The 15949-nt window shown below is 44.0% G+C and overlaps 1 protein-coding gene across 1 annotated transcript in view; it reads left to right on the top strand.

Moving 5' to 3' along the window:
- The window catches only part of CPNE5 (copine 5), a 170956-nt gene that overhangs the window by 128635 nt on the left and 26372 nt on the right, over window positions 1–15949 (top strand). The window contains exon 10 of the mRNA XM_027876615.1: window positions 11154–11229. Coding sequence (XP_027732416.1) covers window positions 11154–11229 — 76 coding nt within the window. The remainder of the gene's footprint in view (window positions 1–11153; window positions 11230–15949) is intronic.

Here is a 15949-nt window from a genome sequence, read left to right as displayed (position 1 = left end):
TCACCTCACCAACCTTATTTCACTGACTCTCAGCCCTTCATATAATTTGTTTGTTTTCCCCCCTTATCTTTACGCATTCCATAGAATGCCCCTCTCCTCTTCCCTTTTTTTAACCAGACTTAAGATTTCAATGGTGAAGGAAACTCCCAAGAAATACCCTCTACCAATGCAAATTGGTACTTGCTTTGCATTTTTTGGGGGGTCATAGAGTTGCTTGGATTTCAGAGAAGTGACTTGATGGAATTTCGCACACAGTGTGCGTCAGGGATGGGACTGGGTCTTCACTCCAAGACTGGCCTTCCATCTACTGTTCCAGGTTGCCTCTCATCACTTAGTCTTTTTCTTCCTCAGGATGATTAAGTGTGTACCCATTTGTATAATGTCTATTCAGAGAGAAGGCTGAGGAAACAAAGCGGGGGGGGGGGGGGGGGGGCCGGGGGGGGGGATAAAAAGAAAGGGAAGGGGGGGGGGGGGGGGGGGGGGGGGGGGGGGGGGGGAGAGGGAGAGAGAGAGAGAGAGAGAGAGAGAGAGAGAGAGAGAGAATATTAAATACTTACTATATGCCTGAGCATACAAATACAAAACAACCAAGTTGGTCCCAACTCTCAAAAAGCTTACATTCTAATAGGGGAAGACAGAATAGAAAGGGGAGCTGGAAAGTGGGAAAGGGGAAGAATCCCCAAACGGGGGCAAAGCTGCTGACGAGATGGAACAATTCTGAGAGTAAGATGAGCTGGGAGTACGGAGGGACTGTGGCTCAGGCCTTTCAGGAAGTGGCTCCCTCTGAGCCAGAAACTCACGAATCAGGAGAGCAAGCCCCAGGGCCAAAGCCACCCCAAGGTGGGCGGAACTACTGAAAAGGTGGAGCAGGCAGGAGATTGAGTTGAGCTGGGATTGAGTTTAGGCTGTAAGCTTCATGAGTGCAGGGGGCTTTTCTTCTCTAAACTTCATTCCTTACCCAGTGCCTGGTATAGTGCTTTGTACCTAGAATGAACATAATAAATGCTTGTGGAATTGAATTTTTATATTGCTTTGTAATTGCTTTTTGACTTAACCCTGTTTGCCTCAGTTTCCTCATCTGTAAAATGAATTGCAGAAGGAAATGGGAAATCACTCTAGTATCTTTGCCAAGAAAACCCCAAAAGGGGTCATGAAGAGTCAAACATGGCTGAAATGACTCAACCACAAAAATTGCTTTTTCATCCTTTCAAAATAAATTATTTTAATCTAGTGCTTTGGGGCAGGTGGGTGACACCAGGGATAGAGGGCGGGGCCTGAAGTGAGGAAAACTCGTCTTCCTGAGTTCAAATCTGGTCTCAGACGCTTACTATCTGTGTGAACCTGCGCAAGTCACTTAATTCTGTTTGCCTCAGTTTCCCCATCTGTAAAATGAGCTGGAGAAGGAAATGGCAAACCACTCCACTATCTTTGCCAAGAAAACCCTAAATGGGGTCATGAAGAGAAAGACACAATTGAAAAACAACTGAATAACTCTCACTTATCTATCAGCCTATCAACACTGATTAACGCCCGGCACCACAACTGGATAGATATGATACAACAGCTAGGAAGTATCTGAGGTTGGATTTGAACTCTGGAACATGAGTCTTCCTGACTCCAGGCTCAGCCCTCTTTCCATGGTGCTACCTAGCTGCCCTAAAGCACTAGATAAAAATGATTTATTTTGAGAGGATCGAAATGCAATTTTTGTTGTGGAGTCATTTCAGTCACACCCAACTCTTCATGACTTCTTTTGTTTTTTTGTTTTTGTTTTTGTTTTTTTTTTTGGCAAAGATACTGGAGTGGTTTGCCATTTCCTTCTCCAGCTCATCTTACAGATGAGGAAACTAAAGCAAACAGGGTTAAGTGACTTGCCCAGGGTCACACAGCTAGTAAGTGTCTGAGGCCAGATTTGAACTCAGGAAGATGAGTCTTCCTGACTCCAATCCTGGCACTCCATCCATGCACCACCTAGCTGCTCAATGAGAGGAAGGGATCTAGCTAAGACTGAAGCTGGGGATATTTGAAGAAAGCATTGAATTTGGGGTTAGAGAACCTGGCTATGAGTCATAGCTTTGTGTTTCCCTCTCTGTCTGATCTGGGCCTTTCCTCACTTGTGAAATAAGGGAGTTGGGTTAGATGGTCTCTGCCCTCCCAACTTTAAATCAATGATCCTGAGCTCCTATGAACGATCAGTTGGGTTCAACATTTGGTGAGGTCTCAGTGTGAGTCCTGGGTGACGCCAGAGACCTTGGGGTTTTGGCTGCAAGAAGGTAGTTTCCCCAACTTTACCCCACACCAACTTACTTATCAGCAGTGTACATTCAGGGTAGCTTCCTGGAGCCACCATGATTCTAACCATGGCCAAGGAGAGTCATAGAGAAGCAAATTCCTGCAGCAAAGGCAAAGGTACTGGATCATATGATTATTGCCGTCATAGGTTTAGAGCTGGGAGGGGCCTTACAAATGATTATTAAGCAATAGCTCATATTCATAGAGACCTTTGAGGTTTGTAGCCTACTTTCCTTGTAACAACCCAATGAGTTAATTAGTGTAAGTATTCTTATCCACTGTGTCCCCAAATAAGAGGAAGGTGTGGTGTAGTGCATAGAGGACAGGCCTAGGATTTGGGATAATAATAATATTAACAACAATGACGACAACTATAATGATAGCCAAAATTTGGATAGAGATTTAAGGTTTGCAAAACACTTTACAAACATCTCATTTTATCCTTATAACAGGGCAACTAGGTGTGCAGTGGATAGAATGCTGGGCCTGGAGTCAGGAAGAGTTGAGTTCAAATCCAGCCTCAAACTCTTATTAGCTGTGTGATCCTGGGCAAGTCATTTAACCCTGTTTGCCTCAGTTTCCTCATCTGCAAAATGAGCTAGAGAAGGAAATGGAGAGTCATTCCAGTATCTTTGCCAAGAAAAACCCAAAAAAGGGTCATGAAGAGTCCATAACAACAGAAAAATGACTAAACAACAACAATCTTTAGAATAACCCTGGGAGGTAGGGGCTATTATTATCCTCATTTTATAGATGAAGAAACTGAGGCAGAGAGCATTTAAGTGAAATTGCCACTGATCCCACAGCTAGTAAGTGTCTAAGGTAAGATTTGCACACAGGTCTTCTTGACTCCAGGTTCAACTCTCTATCCATTGTGCCATCCAGCTGCCTCAAATGACAAAGAGGCAACTTTATCCACTGTGCCACCTAGGATGATCTGGGTTCAGTTCTTGCCTCAAGAGCTACATATTGGTTGTTCAGCCTTGAACAAGTTTCTTAACTTCTCAGGGCCCTCAGGCAATTCTGACTCTAAATTGTGTTGATGTGGGTGTGTGGTTTGTCCTTCATTCTTGAAGAATACCATGAAGTCAGAGGGATGATGACATGACTTACAATTGACTTTGTTTTGAGTGAGGGAGGGCTATGTAAAGTCACCAGCCTCACTTTCTCCTCCAGAGCCATCTGGGTCCAGTGGCCAGATACTGATCAAAACTTCTGGGGATGGCCCAGGATGCAGATCTGTGTTGATAGATCACTGAAAAAATCATGGGTCTACACTCTCTGTCTGTCTGTCTGTCTGTCTGTCTCTCTCTCTCTCTCACACACACACACACACACACACACATGCTTATCTGTATACATGTAACCACCCCCCCCGAGGCCAAAGGTCAGGTTTGTTTGTCTTCATATCCCCAGAGCCTAGAAAAATATGTTGAAATGTTTGTGGAATTTAATATTTGTTGTTGTTTTTGTTTTTTCTTTTTCTTTTTTTCTTTCTTTTTTTTTGCATGTAATAGTATTTTAGTTTTTTCCAATTACGTATAAAGGTAGTTTTCAACTTTCATTTTTGTAACATTTGGAGTTCCAAATTTTTCTCCATCCCTCCCTTCCCTCCCCCCTCCCCAAGACAGCAAGCAATCTGCTATAGGTTATACACATACAATCATGTTAAAAATATTTCCACATTAGTCATGCTGTGAAAGAAGAATCAGAGCAAAAGGGGAAAACCACGAGAAAGAAAAAACAAAAATCAAACAAAAAAAACCCAAGTGAAAATAGAATGCTTTGAACTGCATTCAGACTCCACAGTTCTTTCTCTGGATATGAACAGCATTTTCCATCACGAGTCTTTTGGAACTGTCTTGGATGATTGTAGTGCTGAGGAGAGCTAAGTCTATCAGAGTTAATATTCACTCAGCTCACTTCACTCAGCATCAGTTCATGTTAAGTCTTTCCAGGTTTTTCTGAAATCTGCCTGCTCATCATTTCTTATAGCACAACAGTATTCCATTACATTCATATACCACAACTTGTTCAGCCATTCCCCAATTGATGGGCATCCTCTCAATTTCTAATTCTTTGCCACCACAAAAAGAGCTGCTATAAATATTTTTGTACATGTGGGTCCTTTCCCCTTTTTTTTATGACCCCTTTGGAATACAGACCTAGTAGTGGTATTGCTGGATCAAAGGATCACAGTTTTATAGCCTTTTGTGCATAGTTCCAAATTGCTCTCAAGAATGGTTGGAACAGTTCACAACTCCACCAATAATGCATTATTGTTCCAATTTTCCCACATCTTTTCCAACATTTATCATTTTCCTTTTCTGTCATATTAAACAATCTGATAGGTGTGAGGTAGTACCTCAGACTTGGTTTGATTTGCATTTCTCTAATCAATAGTGATTTAGAGCATTTTTTCATATGACTATACTTAGCTTTAATTTCTTCATCTGAAAATTGTCTGTTCATATCCTTTGACCATTTATCAATTGGAGAATGATTTGTTGAATGTTTGTTGTTGAATCTCTATTTTAGAGATGAAGAAACTGAGGTTCAGAAAGAATTGACACATAGTAAGCTCTGTAATAAGAGCTTGTTGATTGATTGACTGATACAGAACTCTGCTTTGTAGCTGATTCTCACTGGCCCTCTTAGCCACTCTGGATACCTCTTGCCAGCATCCTGAATTCAGTCTCTTCTTTGTCCTGGGTCTTTTTGTTTGATTCCCAAGAAATCTAGAGTCTTAGTGCAAAGTGTGTCAGACTGAGAAACAGGAGATTTGGATTCAATTCAATCCAATTACATTTACTAAGCATTTATTTAATACAGTAGAATTTATTAAGTGCTCACTCTGTGCCAGACACTATGGTAGGCTCTGGCAATGCAAAGGGAAAAAAACAACAATGAAATAGTCCCTGCCCTGAAGGGGTTTCTGTTCTGTTGGGGGTGGGGGAGGGTGAATACATCATATACACAGTTAAGTAAGTACCGAGTATGTACAATATATAATATACAAGTGAGTAAATTTATAACACATATGCAAAATATTACAAAGGCATTTCAAGGCAACAAAGATCTGAGTTCAATTCCAGTCTCAGATACTTACTAGCTGTATAACCCTGGCTATAGATGTTATACTAGCTGCATAACACTTCTGTTTGACTCAGTTTCCTCAACTGTAAACTGGGGTTGATAATATCACCTACCTCCCAGGGTTGTTGTGAGAATAAAATGAGATAATGTATTTGCAAAACGCTTAGCACTTTAGGGGTAGCTAGGTGGCCTGGTGGATAGAATGCCAGGCTTGGAGTCAGAAAGATTCATCTTCCTGAGTTCAAATCCAGCCTCAGACACTTACCAAGCTATGTGACCTTAGATAAGTCACTTCCTTCCCGGGGCCTCAGTTTCCTCATCCATAGTAAGGAGATAATAATATGTGTACCACCTACTGTATATACTTCATAGAACAGCAGTAAGGAGTCACACAGAGGGTAAAATGCTTTGTAAAAATGTATAAATGCACATATATATAAAAGCTATTATTGCTTTAGTTGCTTGGTCTAGGGCCCAGGGGTGGGGAACCTGCTCTAGGCCTTCTTCCACAGTTGCCTGAGAAGTCAAAAAGCGTTTATTAAGCCCTCACTATGGGCCAAGCACTGTGATAAATGTTAGGGTCAAAGAAAGGCAAAAGCAATCTGGGCTGCCCCGAGGTGTTCTGAGTGTGCTGGGGGACACAACATCCTGAGGAGACTGCTCTTCTGCCTCACCCGATCCCTCCATCTCACATCTCCTCTTGGTTTTCTGGGGCCTCTGCCTCCCTCTCACCTTTTCTACAGCTCTGAGCATTTGGCCACCTTGAGCTTTGCTGTGCTGAACCCCAGGGAACTGGCTCTGACTCTGGCACTCTCCCTCCCTCCCTCTCTCTTCTCCTCTCCCTCCTCCTCTTCTCTCCTATTCCCTTTCTCTTTCCCCTTTCTCTGTCTCTCTCTGTCTCTGTCTCTCCCTCTTTCTCCATCTTTTTCTGTCTCTCCTCTTTCTCTCCTTCCCTTTTTCTTTCTTTCTCCCTCTCCTCTTTCTTTCCTTCTCTCTCTCCTTTTCTCTCCCCTTTACTCTCCCTTTCCTCTTGCTCTCTCTCTTTCCCTCTTTCTCTCCTTCTGTCAGTCCTCTTTCTCTCTCTCCCTTTCTCTCTTCTTCTTCTCTTTCTCCTCCTCCTCCTCCTTCTCTCTCCTTTCTCTCCCTCCCTTTCTCCCTCATTTCCTCTCTCCTTCTCTCTCTCTCTGTGTCTCTCCCTCTCTCTGTCTCACTTTGTCTTTCTGTCTTTCTGTCTCTCTGTTTATCTCTGTCACACAGACACACACACACACACACACACACATTCATGCACACACACTTACATAATATATGGGAACCATAGCTATGTAACTCTAGCTAGCCCAGGGCCTGCTCTCTGGACCATACTGTGCCCTAGGGGGATAGGACATCTGCACAAATGCTTCTAAAATATTATATGTTGAGTGCATCAGAAGAGACTGAGTTGGCCCCAGAGCCAGGGAGACCTGGTTTCAAGTCTCTCCTCTGACACAGCCCTACTGTGTGATTGTGGGCAAATTAATTAACCTTTCAGTGCTTTAGGCAACTGTTTAAGCCTCTAAGTCCCAGAGAAGGTGCTAGAGGGAGTTCCTTTTTCTGGGAATTACCTATAAGAGTGAAACCAGAGGTCTGCTCCCCTATCCCCATCCTAAGTGCATTAGGAGGTATTAGCAAAGTGTTTTTTAAAGTCTTTACTGACTTGGGGGGTCAGGGAAGGCTTCTTGGAAAGGAAGATGTATAAACTGGGCTTCAGAGGATGGTTAGAAATTCAGCAGGCATTCTAGGTATCAATGGAGACAAAGGCATACATGTGGGGAAGAGCATGGCATGTATGCAAGGAGCACCACAAAGAGCCCACGGAAATGACCTGGAAGTTCCTCTCGAACAAACCCTGCATTTTACAGGTGATGAAACTGAGGCCCATGGAGGGGAGGTGACTTGTCCGAGATCACACGCTTTATAAGCGGCAGATCTGGGGTTTGGCTGCAGGCCTTTTGGACTCCAAATTCAGTGCTTTTCCAGATACTTCACGGTTTTTCAGAGATGTAAAGTGATTTATTTGGCAGGAGCATGGATTATGTGGAGGGAAGTAACATGATATGAGGCTGCAAATAGATAGTGGAGGAAAGAGCTTGGAGGCCCTCGAGCACTATGCCGAGGGGTCTGTACTTTATTCCCCAAGTAGGAAGGAGAAGCTGGAGGGCTGGTTTTTGGTTTGGGGGTTTTTTTGGAAGGTTATTCTGGCAGAGGTAAAAAGAATGGATTGGAGGGGGTGTGAGTGACAGTGATACTCTTTTTGCAAAGCCTATTAAAAGCATATTTTCAAGAGTAAGATCAAGGTAAATGCTACTGGCTGCTCTGTTTTTGAATATATGTGTGTGTAATCTTGGGGGTGGTTGTGGTGTGGAGGATGAGAGGAGAGGAAAGTTGGGGACAGGAGATGGAGGATCAAAAGTGGGGGATAGAAGATGGTGAATGGGAGGTGGAGGGTGAGGAATGGGAAATGGATGGGTGATTGGGAATGGTAAATGCAGGGAGAGTGATAGGGAATGAGAAATGGAGGGTGGGAACTGGATAATGGGGGACTGAGGTTGGGGGATTGGAAATGGATGAGAATGGGGACTGTGAAAGAGTGATGGATCATGGGGGATGGGGAATGGGAAAAGGATATGGAGGACAGGATGGAAATGGGTTATGGAAATGGGGAATATGAAGAAAGAATAGATAATGGGGATGAGAATGGAGGATGGGAAATGAGGAATGGGGAATGTGAAAGAGGGATGGGTCATGGAGGATGGGGGATGAAGGATGGGGAAAGGATAAGGAGGACAGTATGAAGAATAAGATAGGGGTAGTGGAGAATGGAAATGGTAAAAGAAGGATATATAATGGGGAGCTAAGGATGAGAAATAGGAAATGTATGATGGAAATAGGACTTGAATATATGTGTGGGAAATGGAGAGTAGAGGATGGGGAAAGATAATAGGACAGTAAGGATGCGGAGAATGAAATGGGTGAGGAGGGCAGGGAATGAGGGTGTCAGAGAGGGATGGATAATGCAGAATGGGGGAAATGAAGGATAAGGAAAGGACAAGGAAGGGATTGAAATGGGGAATAGGAAACAAGGGATGGGGAATGAGACTAGTAAAAGAGGGATGGATAATGGGGAACTGCAGATGGGAGGAAGGAAATGGGTGATGGGAATATGATCTGTAAAAGAGCTGCCCCTAGATGGGGCAGCTAGGTGGCGCAGTGGATAGAGCACCAGCCCTGAAGTCGGTCAAGTCACTTAACCCTGATTGCCTCACTAAAAAAAATAAAAATAAAAATAATAAAAAAAGAGGGATAGATAATGGGGCATGGGGATGGAGAATGGGTAATAGGAGTTAGAGAATGGAAGACAGAATAGTTTCCTACATGACCCTATGAAAGTCACATAGAACCCTACTTGGTGTGGTTTATTTTATTTTCTACTCCGTCATCATCCTCCCAGCCACCCAGGCTTGAGACCTAGGTGTCATCCTAGAATCCTCACTCTCTCTCCCCCTTCCATATCTAATCAGTGGTCAAGTCCTCCCCTTTCCATCTCCATAACACATTTTCTGTATGTCCCATCTTGCACTGCCATCACTCTAGTGCAGGTCCTCATCAACTCATGCCTCAACTATTGCAATAACCTGGTGACTGGCCTCCCTGCCTGAAGTCTCTTTCCAAACCAGTCCATCTTCCACTCAGCTGCCAAAGTGATCTTTCTGACAGTATCATTGCCTTATTCAGTAAATTCCAGGGGCTCCCTATTACCTCCAGGATCAAATAGAAAATCCTCAGTTTGGCATTCAAAGCCCTTCCTAACCTGGTCCCCTCCTCCCTTACACCTTACTACCCTCCAGGTACTCTGCAGTGTACACTGGCCTCATGGATGTGCCTTGCACAAGATGTTCATCTTCTGCCTCTCAGATGTACTCACTGACCTTCCCACCTTGGAATTCTCTCCCTCCTCACCTCCTCCTCCAGGCTTCCTGGCTTCCTTCAACTCTCAGCTAAAGTCCTACCTTCAACAAGAAACCTTTCCCAATCTCCTTTAATTCTGTTGATCACCCCCAACTTATCCTCTCTCTAACTTGTTTGGGGACAGCTAGGTGGTGCAGTGGATAGAGCACTGGGCCTAGAGTCAGGAAGACCTGAGTTCAAATCTGGCCTCAGACACTTCCTAGCTGTGTGACCCTGGGCAAGTCACTTAACCCTGTTTGCCTCAGTTTCCTCATCTGTTAAATGAGCTAGAGAAAGAAATGGCAAACCACTCCAGTATCTTTGTCAAGAAAACCCCAAGTGGGGTTGGGAAGAGTTGGAAAGGACTGACCAACAACAACAAACAATAGCTTGTTTATACATAGTTGTTTGCATATTGTCTCCCCAGACTATGAGCTCCAAAGCAGGGATTGTTTTTTGTTTTTGTTTTGTTTTGTTCTTGCTGTTCTTTGTATCCTTAGCACTTAGCACGTAGCAGCCTGGCACATAGTAGGTGCTTAATAAATGCCAGTTGACTGACTAGTCAGGAGCTCTGGGCTTTGGCTACTTTAGGTCATTGCAGGAATTGATATGGTGGCAGTTACCATTAGAGGTTCTCTTTTTCATGAAGCCAGTAGGATTCAGGACCAGGAGTCAGAGGTCAAATTTCTCCAAGTTGTAATGAAGGCTGTGCTTGGCAGCTCTGCTCATTAAAAAGAATCATTCTCCTCTTGTAAGGGTGTTAGTAGGTCTATGGGGATACCAGGGACTAAAATGAAGGGGTGAGCTCAGGGTAAAACTGTGAAGTCAGTGACCCACCTTGATTCTCACTCCTTCTTTGGGCATTCAGGGCCAAAGAGCTTCATGAGAGCATAGCTTAAGAGCTGAAAGTCATGTAGTTCCACCTCCCCATTTTACAGATGAGGAAACCGAGGCTTAGAAAGATTAGCTAGCTTGCCCAAGGTCACCAGGTAGTAAGCATAAGAGATGGGATTGGAATCCTGTTTTTCTGACATCAGAGCTATGTTCCTTCTATCCTATCACACCTTCGCTTAATTCACATATGGAATACGCATTCTATTCCAGAGCTGCCTTCCTTAGGGTTTCTGGCCTTCTCCAAAAAAGCCATTGATGTTGTTGTTTGTCCTTCATTCTCAAAGAGGACCATGACATCAGGGAGGTGATGCCATGACATGCAAGTGAAATGGATTTAAGTGAAGGAAGGCTGTGCAAAGTCACCAGCCTCACTCTCTCCTCCAGAGCCACCCGGGCTCAGTGGCCAGATATGGATCAGGCCAACTGGAGACGGCCCAGGATGCAGTGGGAAACCTCCACCTTTTTAAGTTTAGATCTTTAACAGGCCTCAGTTTGACTGAGGCAACACCCATTCGGTGATTAAGGCTAGGTAAGAAATGAGGCATAGAATGGCTTTTTTTACCTAGTTAAAAAAAAAAGCAAACAGTCTGGAAGAGGAAAACCCTCAGGGTTTCTGGTCAAAACAGAAACAATTGCTATCCACATTCACTCTGAGCCTTAGATTGAAAAGCCTTAGAGCAAGGGCAAAACTCTGAAGCCAAGAACAAAAGAAGGGAGGAGTGAGCGAGGAAGGGCAATATCTAATCCAAAGGAATGAATCTCTAATGATGGAATTTTGGATATCTTTTAATAAAGGGAGATATTTTGGAGTCAGGAGAGGGAAGGAAGGGGCAGAGGGAGGAGAGTGGAGACTGGGGCTCAGTCTGCTTTGCTTTCCCTTGCAGTCATGACTTCATCGGGGAATTCACCACTAGCTACCGGGAGCTGGCTCGTGGGCAGAGTCAATTCAACATCTACGAGGTGAGTCTGTTTCCTGCTTCCAAAACCTGATATTTGCTTTATGTTTCAAAAGAGCAAAGGATCACATATCCTTTAGGTAAGGCCTGAATCTGGGGAACTGCAGCCTGGGGCTGTAAAAGCCCGTATCGTGATTTCATACGTCCCCTTAGCCTTGCATCCCAGGCCTCAAAAGGTCTGTATATGTTTCTCTATCTTATTTTTTGAGAGGCAGCTAGATGACCCTGGGCAAGTCACTTAACCCTATTTGCCTCAGTTTCTTCCTCTGTAAAATGAGCTGGGGAAGGAAATGTCAAACTACTCCAGTATCTTTGCTAAGAAAAAAGGGAAGAGTCAGATATGACTCAAAACGACTGAACAACAAAAAACAACAAAAATCTTATTTTCTAGGGATGGGGGCAGAGTGGGTAAGGGGAAGCACCGGGTAGGAGAGCAAGAAGACCTGAGTTCTATTCCCAGTTCAGTCACTTACTAGCTGGATGGCTTTGGTCTAATAAATTTTCCTCTCTGGGACTTGATTTTTTCCTCTATAAAAACAGATATAATTCTGACCACCCCTGCCTCACCAGCTTAATTCCTACCTCTGAACCTTTGCCCACGTCCTTCCTTGCCACCTTTAATGCTCTACCCCTTCTCTGTAGAGCCAAATCCTACACATTATTTGAGGCTCAGTTAAGTTCCATTTCCTCCATGGAGCTCTCTGCCCCCTCTTCCAATTCCACTGATCTCCCCCACCCTTTTCTGAACTAATCACTTCTCTTTATGATTTGTTAAGAATAAGGACTCAACTTAAGATTTTATTGCTATAGGGAACTCCTAGGTTAAGAAACTCCCTTATGATTTGCAGTCTTAGAGACTTGCCTGGGACTAACCTAAGACATTAGCTCTCTCATGGTCACTCAGCTAGTATATTGCAGTCAGTCGTTCAGTCAACAAACACAATTTGTTAAGTACTGTGCTAAGTGATACAGAGTCAGGATTTGAATTGAGTTCTTCCTGACCCTAAGCCTCTATTAGGTCAAGCTTCCTTTCTAGTGCCTTTTATAAATGTATATTTTTAAATAGGATTTAAAAAAATAAGCATCCTGAGATTCCAAGAGGCGAAGCAATTTCTCCGGGTCACACAGCTAGCAAGTGTCAGAGCCTAGATTTGGATGAAAGACTTCTGCCTTTAAGTGATGGATTTTGCAGGGTCTTTTGCATTAGACCTCTGAATCCATTGGTATAAATTATTCCCAATTAAGAAACCCAATTCAATTAGTTAGGTCAGCAACTTTTTTATAACTCATAGTCTTTGCAAATTGACTAAATGACTGAGAGGTTAAGTGATTACACAGCCAATATGTGTCAGAGGTGAGACTCGAACCCAGGCCTTCTTGGGTGATGTTTATTGCCTTCTAATTCTTTTGTGTGTCTCCTCTACTCCAAAAGACTGTAAGCCCCTTGAGGACAGGGGCCACACTTTTTTCTTGCACCATATTCCCCACTGGACCTAGCACAGGTCTGGGCACATAGTAGGTGGTCAATAAATACATTTATTGCACTGATAGTGATCAAAGAGGATAAGTAGATCAACACCCTAGTTTTTTACACTTATTAAATGAGGATCGCTTTTCTTGTTCTCTGCCTCTGAAGGGAGTGGGAGATGAGACCAGTCTCTCTTTAGGCTCTTATTTAGTCTTTTCAGTGACCAGATGATTAGAGAAGATCAGAATACTTAGAATTCTTCACACACGGGAGGCCTTGATCCCTCAATGGAAAAAAGAGAAAGGGCCTCTTGATTGTGGGTTTCCAGTAAAGCCACTTCAGAGCATGAAGCTTGTTTAACCAAACTCCCCAAACTGGAGAATTTCATTTTCCTCCCCAACTCACTGCTCAGGAAGTTACTGTCCATGCAGGGTCCAGTAAAGCTAGAAGGGTCCCCAGGGCATCTACGGAAGCCACTTTGCTCCTGGGTAGGAGGGCAGCCGTCCCCTGCTGAAAACAATGCCCTGTATAGTGTTGTAGAATCACAAGTTTGGATTTAAGTCTTGGCCCTGACACTCACTACTTGTCTGACCTTGGGCAATTCTCCCTGCCACCCCAGCAGACAGGAGATGGAGTGTAGAGGATATATGGGAGCCAGGTCTGTGCTACTTCCCTGAGGACCCTAGGGGGAGCTGGTCCTCTGTATGTATCCTAGCCGTTCTGAGCTAGCCTTCCCTGGGGAAGTGGGAAGGGCGTATGATGGAGCTAGTCAACCCCCTAATTTTACAGAGGAGAAAATTGGGGTGCTTGGAGTTGAAGAAATTTGACAGAGCTTACCCAGCTAGCATCATATTAACCATCTTCTCTGTAACTTGCTCAAATAATTGGCCTTTCAGTGAATGTGAGTGTTACCTGTTTGTGTCTCTCTGTGCATAGAAATGTGATGACTTACATGACGTAAAATGCATTGACTTTGCATATGTGTATGTGTGTGCAACCTTCTTCCAACCTTCTTACCATAGGCTTTTTCCAAAATCCTATCTTTTCTTTTTTCTCATTTTTTCTCATTCCTCTTCTCATTTTTTCTTTACATTTTTTACATTTACATTTTCTTTACATTTTACATTTACATTTTTTTCCTTTGGTGATCCACGCCTTATTCCTCTGAAGATGACTCTTTGCAAACACCAAGTCCTGTTTTGGGTCCCTTGATCCTGTCCCCTTCCATATCCTCTATGACCCTGTATGACCCTACTTGCCCCTTCAGTCCTGGCATCCTACATTCATAGATTTAGAGTCGGAAGGGAACTCAGAGACCCTCTTGTTCAGCCCTTATGTCTATTTTTCAGTCTTTCCTTATCCATTGACTCCTTCCCGACTGTTTACAAACGTGCCCAGATCACACCCATCCTTAAAAAAAAAACAACTTTTCACTTGACCTGCCATCCCCTCAAGCTATCCTGCCTTTCGCAGCCAGACTCCTAGAAAAAGCTGCCTCCTCTTTGTCACCTCCCACTCATTTCTCAACCCTGTGCAGTCTGGCTTACAACCTCATCATTCAGATGAAATTTCTCTCTCCAAGGTTACCAAGTGACTTTTTTCTCAGGTCTCACCCTCAACTTCTCTGAAGCATATAATAATGGTAGGTATGGCACTTGAAGGTTTGCAAAGTGCTTTATAGATATTATCTTGTTTGATCCTCACAATAAACCCTCTGTCTGAGGTCCTATTATTATCATCTCCTTTTTACAGATAAAGAAACTGAGGCTGAGAAAAGTCATGTGACTTTGATCAGGGTCACACAGATTGTAGGTGTCTGAGGCAGGATTTGAGTTCAGGTCTAACTGACTTCAGGTCTAATATTCTATCCACTGCATTTGACATTGTTCATCACCCCCTTTGCCTGGACACCTTTTCCTAGGCTTTCGAGACACTGTTCTCTCCTGGTTCTCCTCTGGTCACCTCTCAGTCTCCTCCGTAATCATCCATACCCTACCCACTATTGATGGTGTCCCCAGGTCTCTATCTTGAGCCCTCTTCTCTCTCCTCTTCTCTTTCATTCTAGCCCCTCTGTCTCAGTTTTTCTGTCTCTTTCCCTCTCTGTCTCTATCTCTCTCTGATTTCCTGGTTTGTTTTGTTTTGTTTTGTTTTTTTGGTGAGGCAATCGGGGTTAAGTGGCTTGACCAGGGTCACACAGCTAGTAAGTGTCAAGTGTCTGAGGTCAGACTTGAACTCAGGTCCTCCTGACTCTAAGGTCAGAGCTCTATCCACTATGCCACCTAGCTGCCAATTTCCTATCTTCTTTATCTGTTTGTCTGCATCTCTGCTTCTGTCTGTCTCTGTGTTTATACTGGTGATCTCATCAGCAATTAGGGCTTCATTTATGATCACCCTACAGACATAGCTAAATGTTGCAATAGATAAAGTTCTAGGTCCTGAAACAGAAGACCTGAGTTCAAATCCCATCTCAGACACTTACTACCTGTATGACCCTGGACAAGTCATTTAACCTCTATCTGTCTTAGTTTACTCCTCTGTAAAATAGCTGTAATGATAGCATCCATCTCCCAGGGATCAAATGAGATATTTGTAAAGTGCTTAGTGCAACGCCTGATACATAGGAGGCACTTCATAAATGCTCGTGACCTTCTTCTCTTCCTTACTTCCCTATTTCTACCCCCATCCTTCCAGTTATCCAGGCTTGCACCCTGGAGATGTCCTCCACTCTTCATTCGTCAAGGGTCTCCAATGAGTTGCCAGTTTTTATTGGGTCTGTGTGCTCTATTTCACATCTGTCTCCTGTCTCCACTCATGGAGGTGACTACATCAACTCGCTCTCTCCGCAGATGACTCCTTACAAATGCCAGTCCCTCCACTGGTGCCCTTGATGCTGTCCCCTTCCAGGTCCTCCATTCTCTTACCGCTTTGCAGCTTCGTAGACCCAGATTTGGAAGGCCCCTCCAAGGCCCTCTTGTCCAATGCTAGCTCAGATCCTCGTGTCCTCCTACCTGGACTATTGCAGTGATTTCCTAATTGCTCTCCTCCAGTTAGGGGAGCCTCTCCCCTCCCTAAACCCCCGTTCTGCATACCTGCTAAAATGCTGTTCCTCCAGTACGTCGTGGGTTCATTTGAGCCACTATCCCTCATCCTCTGCAGGATGGAGAGACAAATCAGCAGGGAGTGTCGACTCATGGGCCAGTGGGAAATCCATCAGGCCTGAGGAGTCCATTCTGCACTGGGCTTTCATACCTTAGGT

The sequence above is a fragment of the Vombatus ursinus genome, unplaced genomic scaffold, assembly GCF_900497805.2.
Source record: "Vombatus ursinus unplaced genomic scaffold, bare-nosed wombat genome assembly UNPS02014811.1, whole genome shotgun sequence".
NCBI classification, from domain to species: domain Eukaryota; kingdom Metazoa; phylum Chordata; class Mammalia; order Diprotodontia; family Vombatidae; genus Vombatus; species Vombatus ursinus.
Note: the sequence above shows the minus strand (reverse complement) of the source record. Positions and strands in the feature narration are given on the sequence as shown.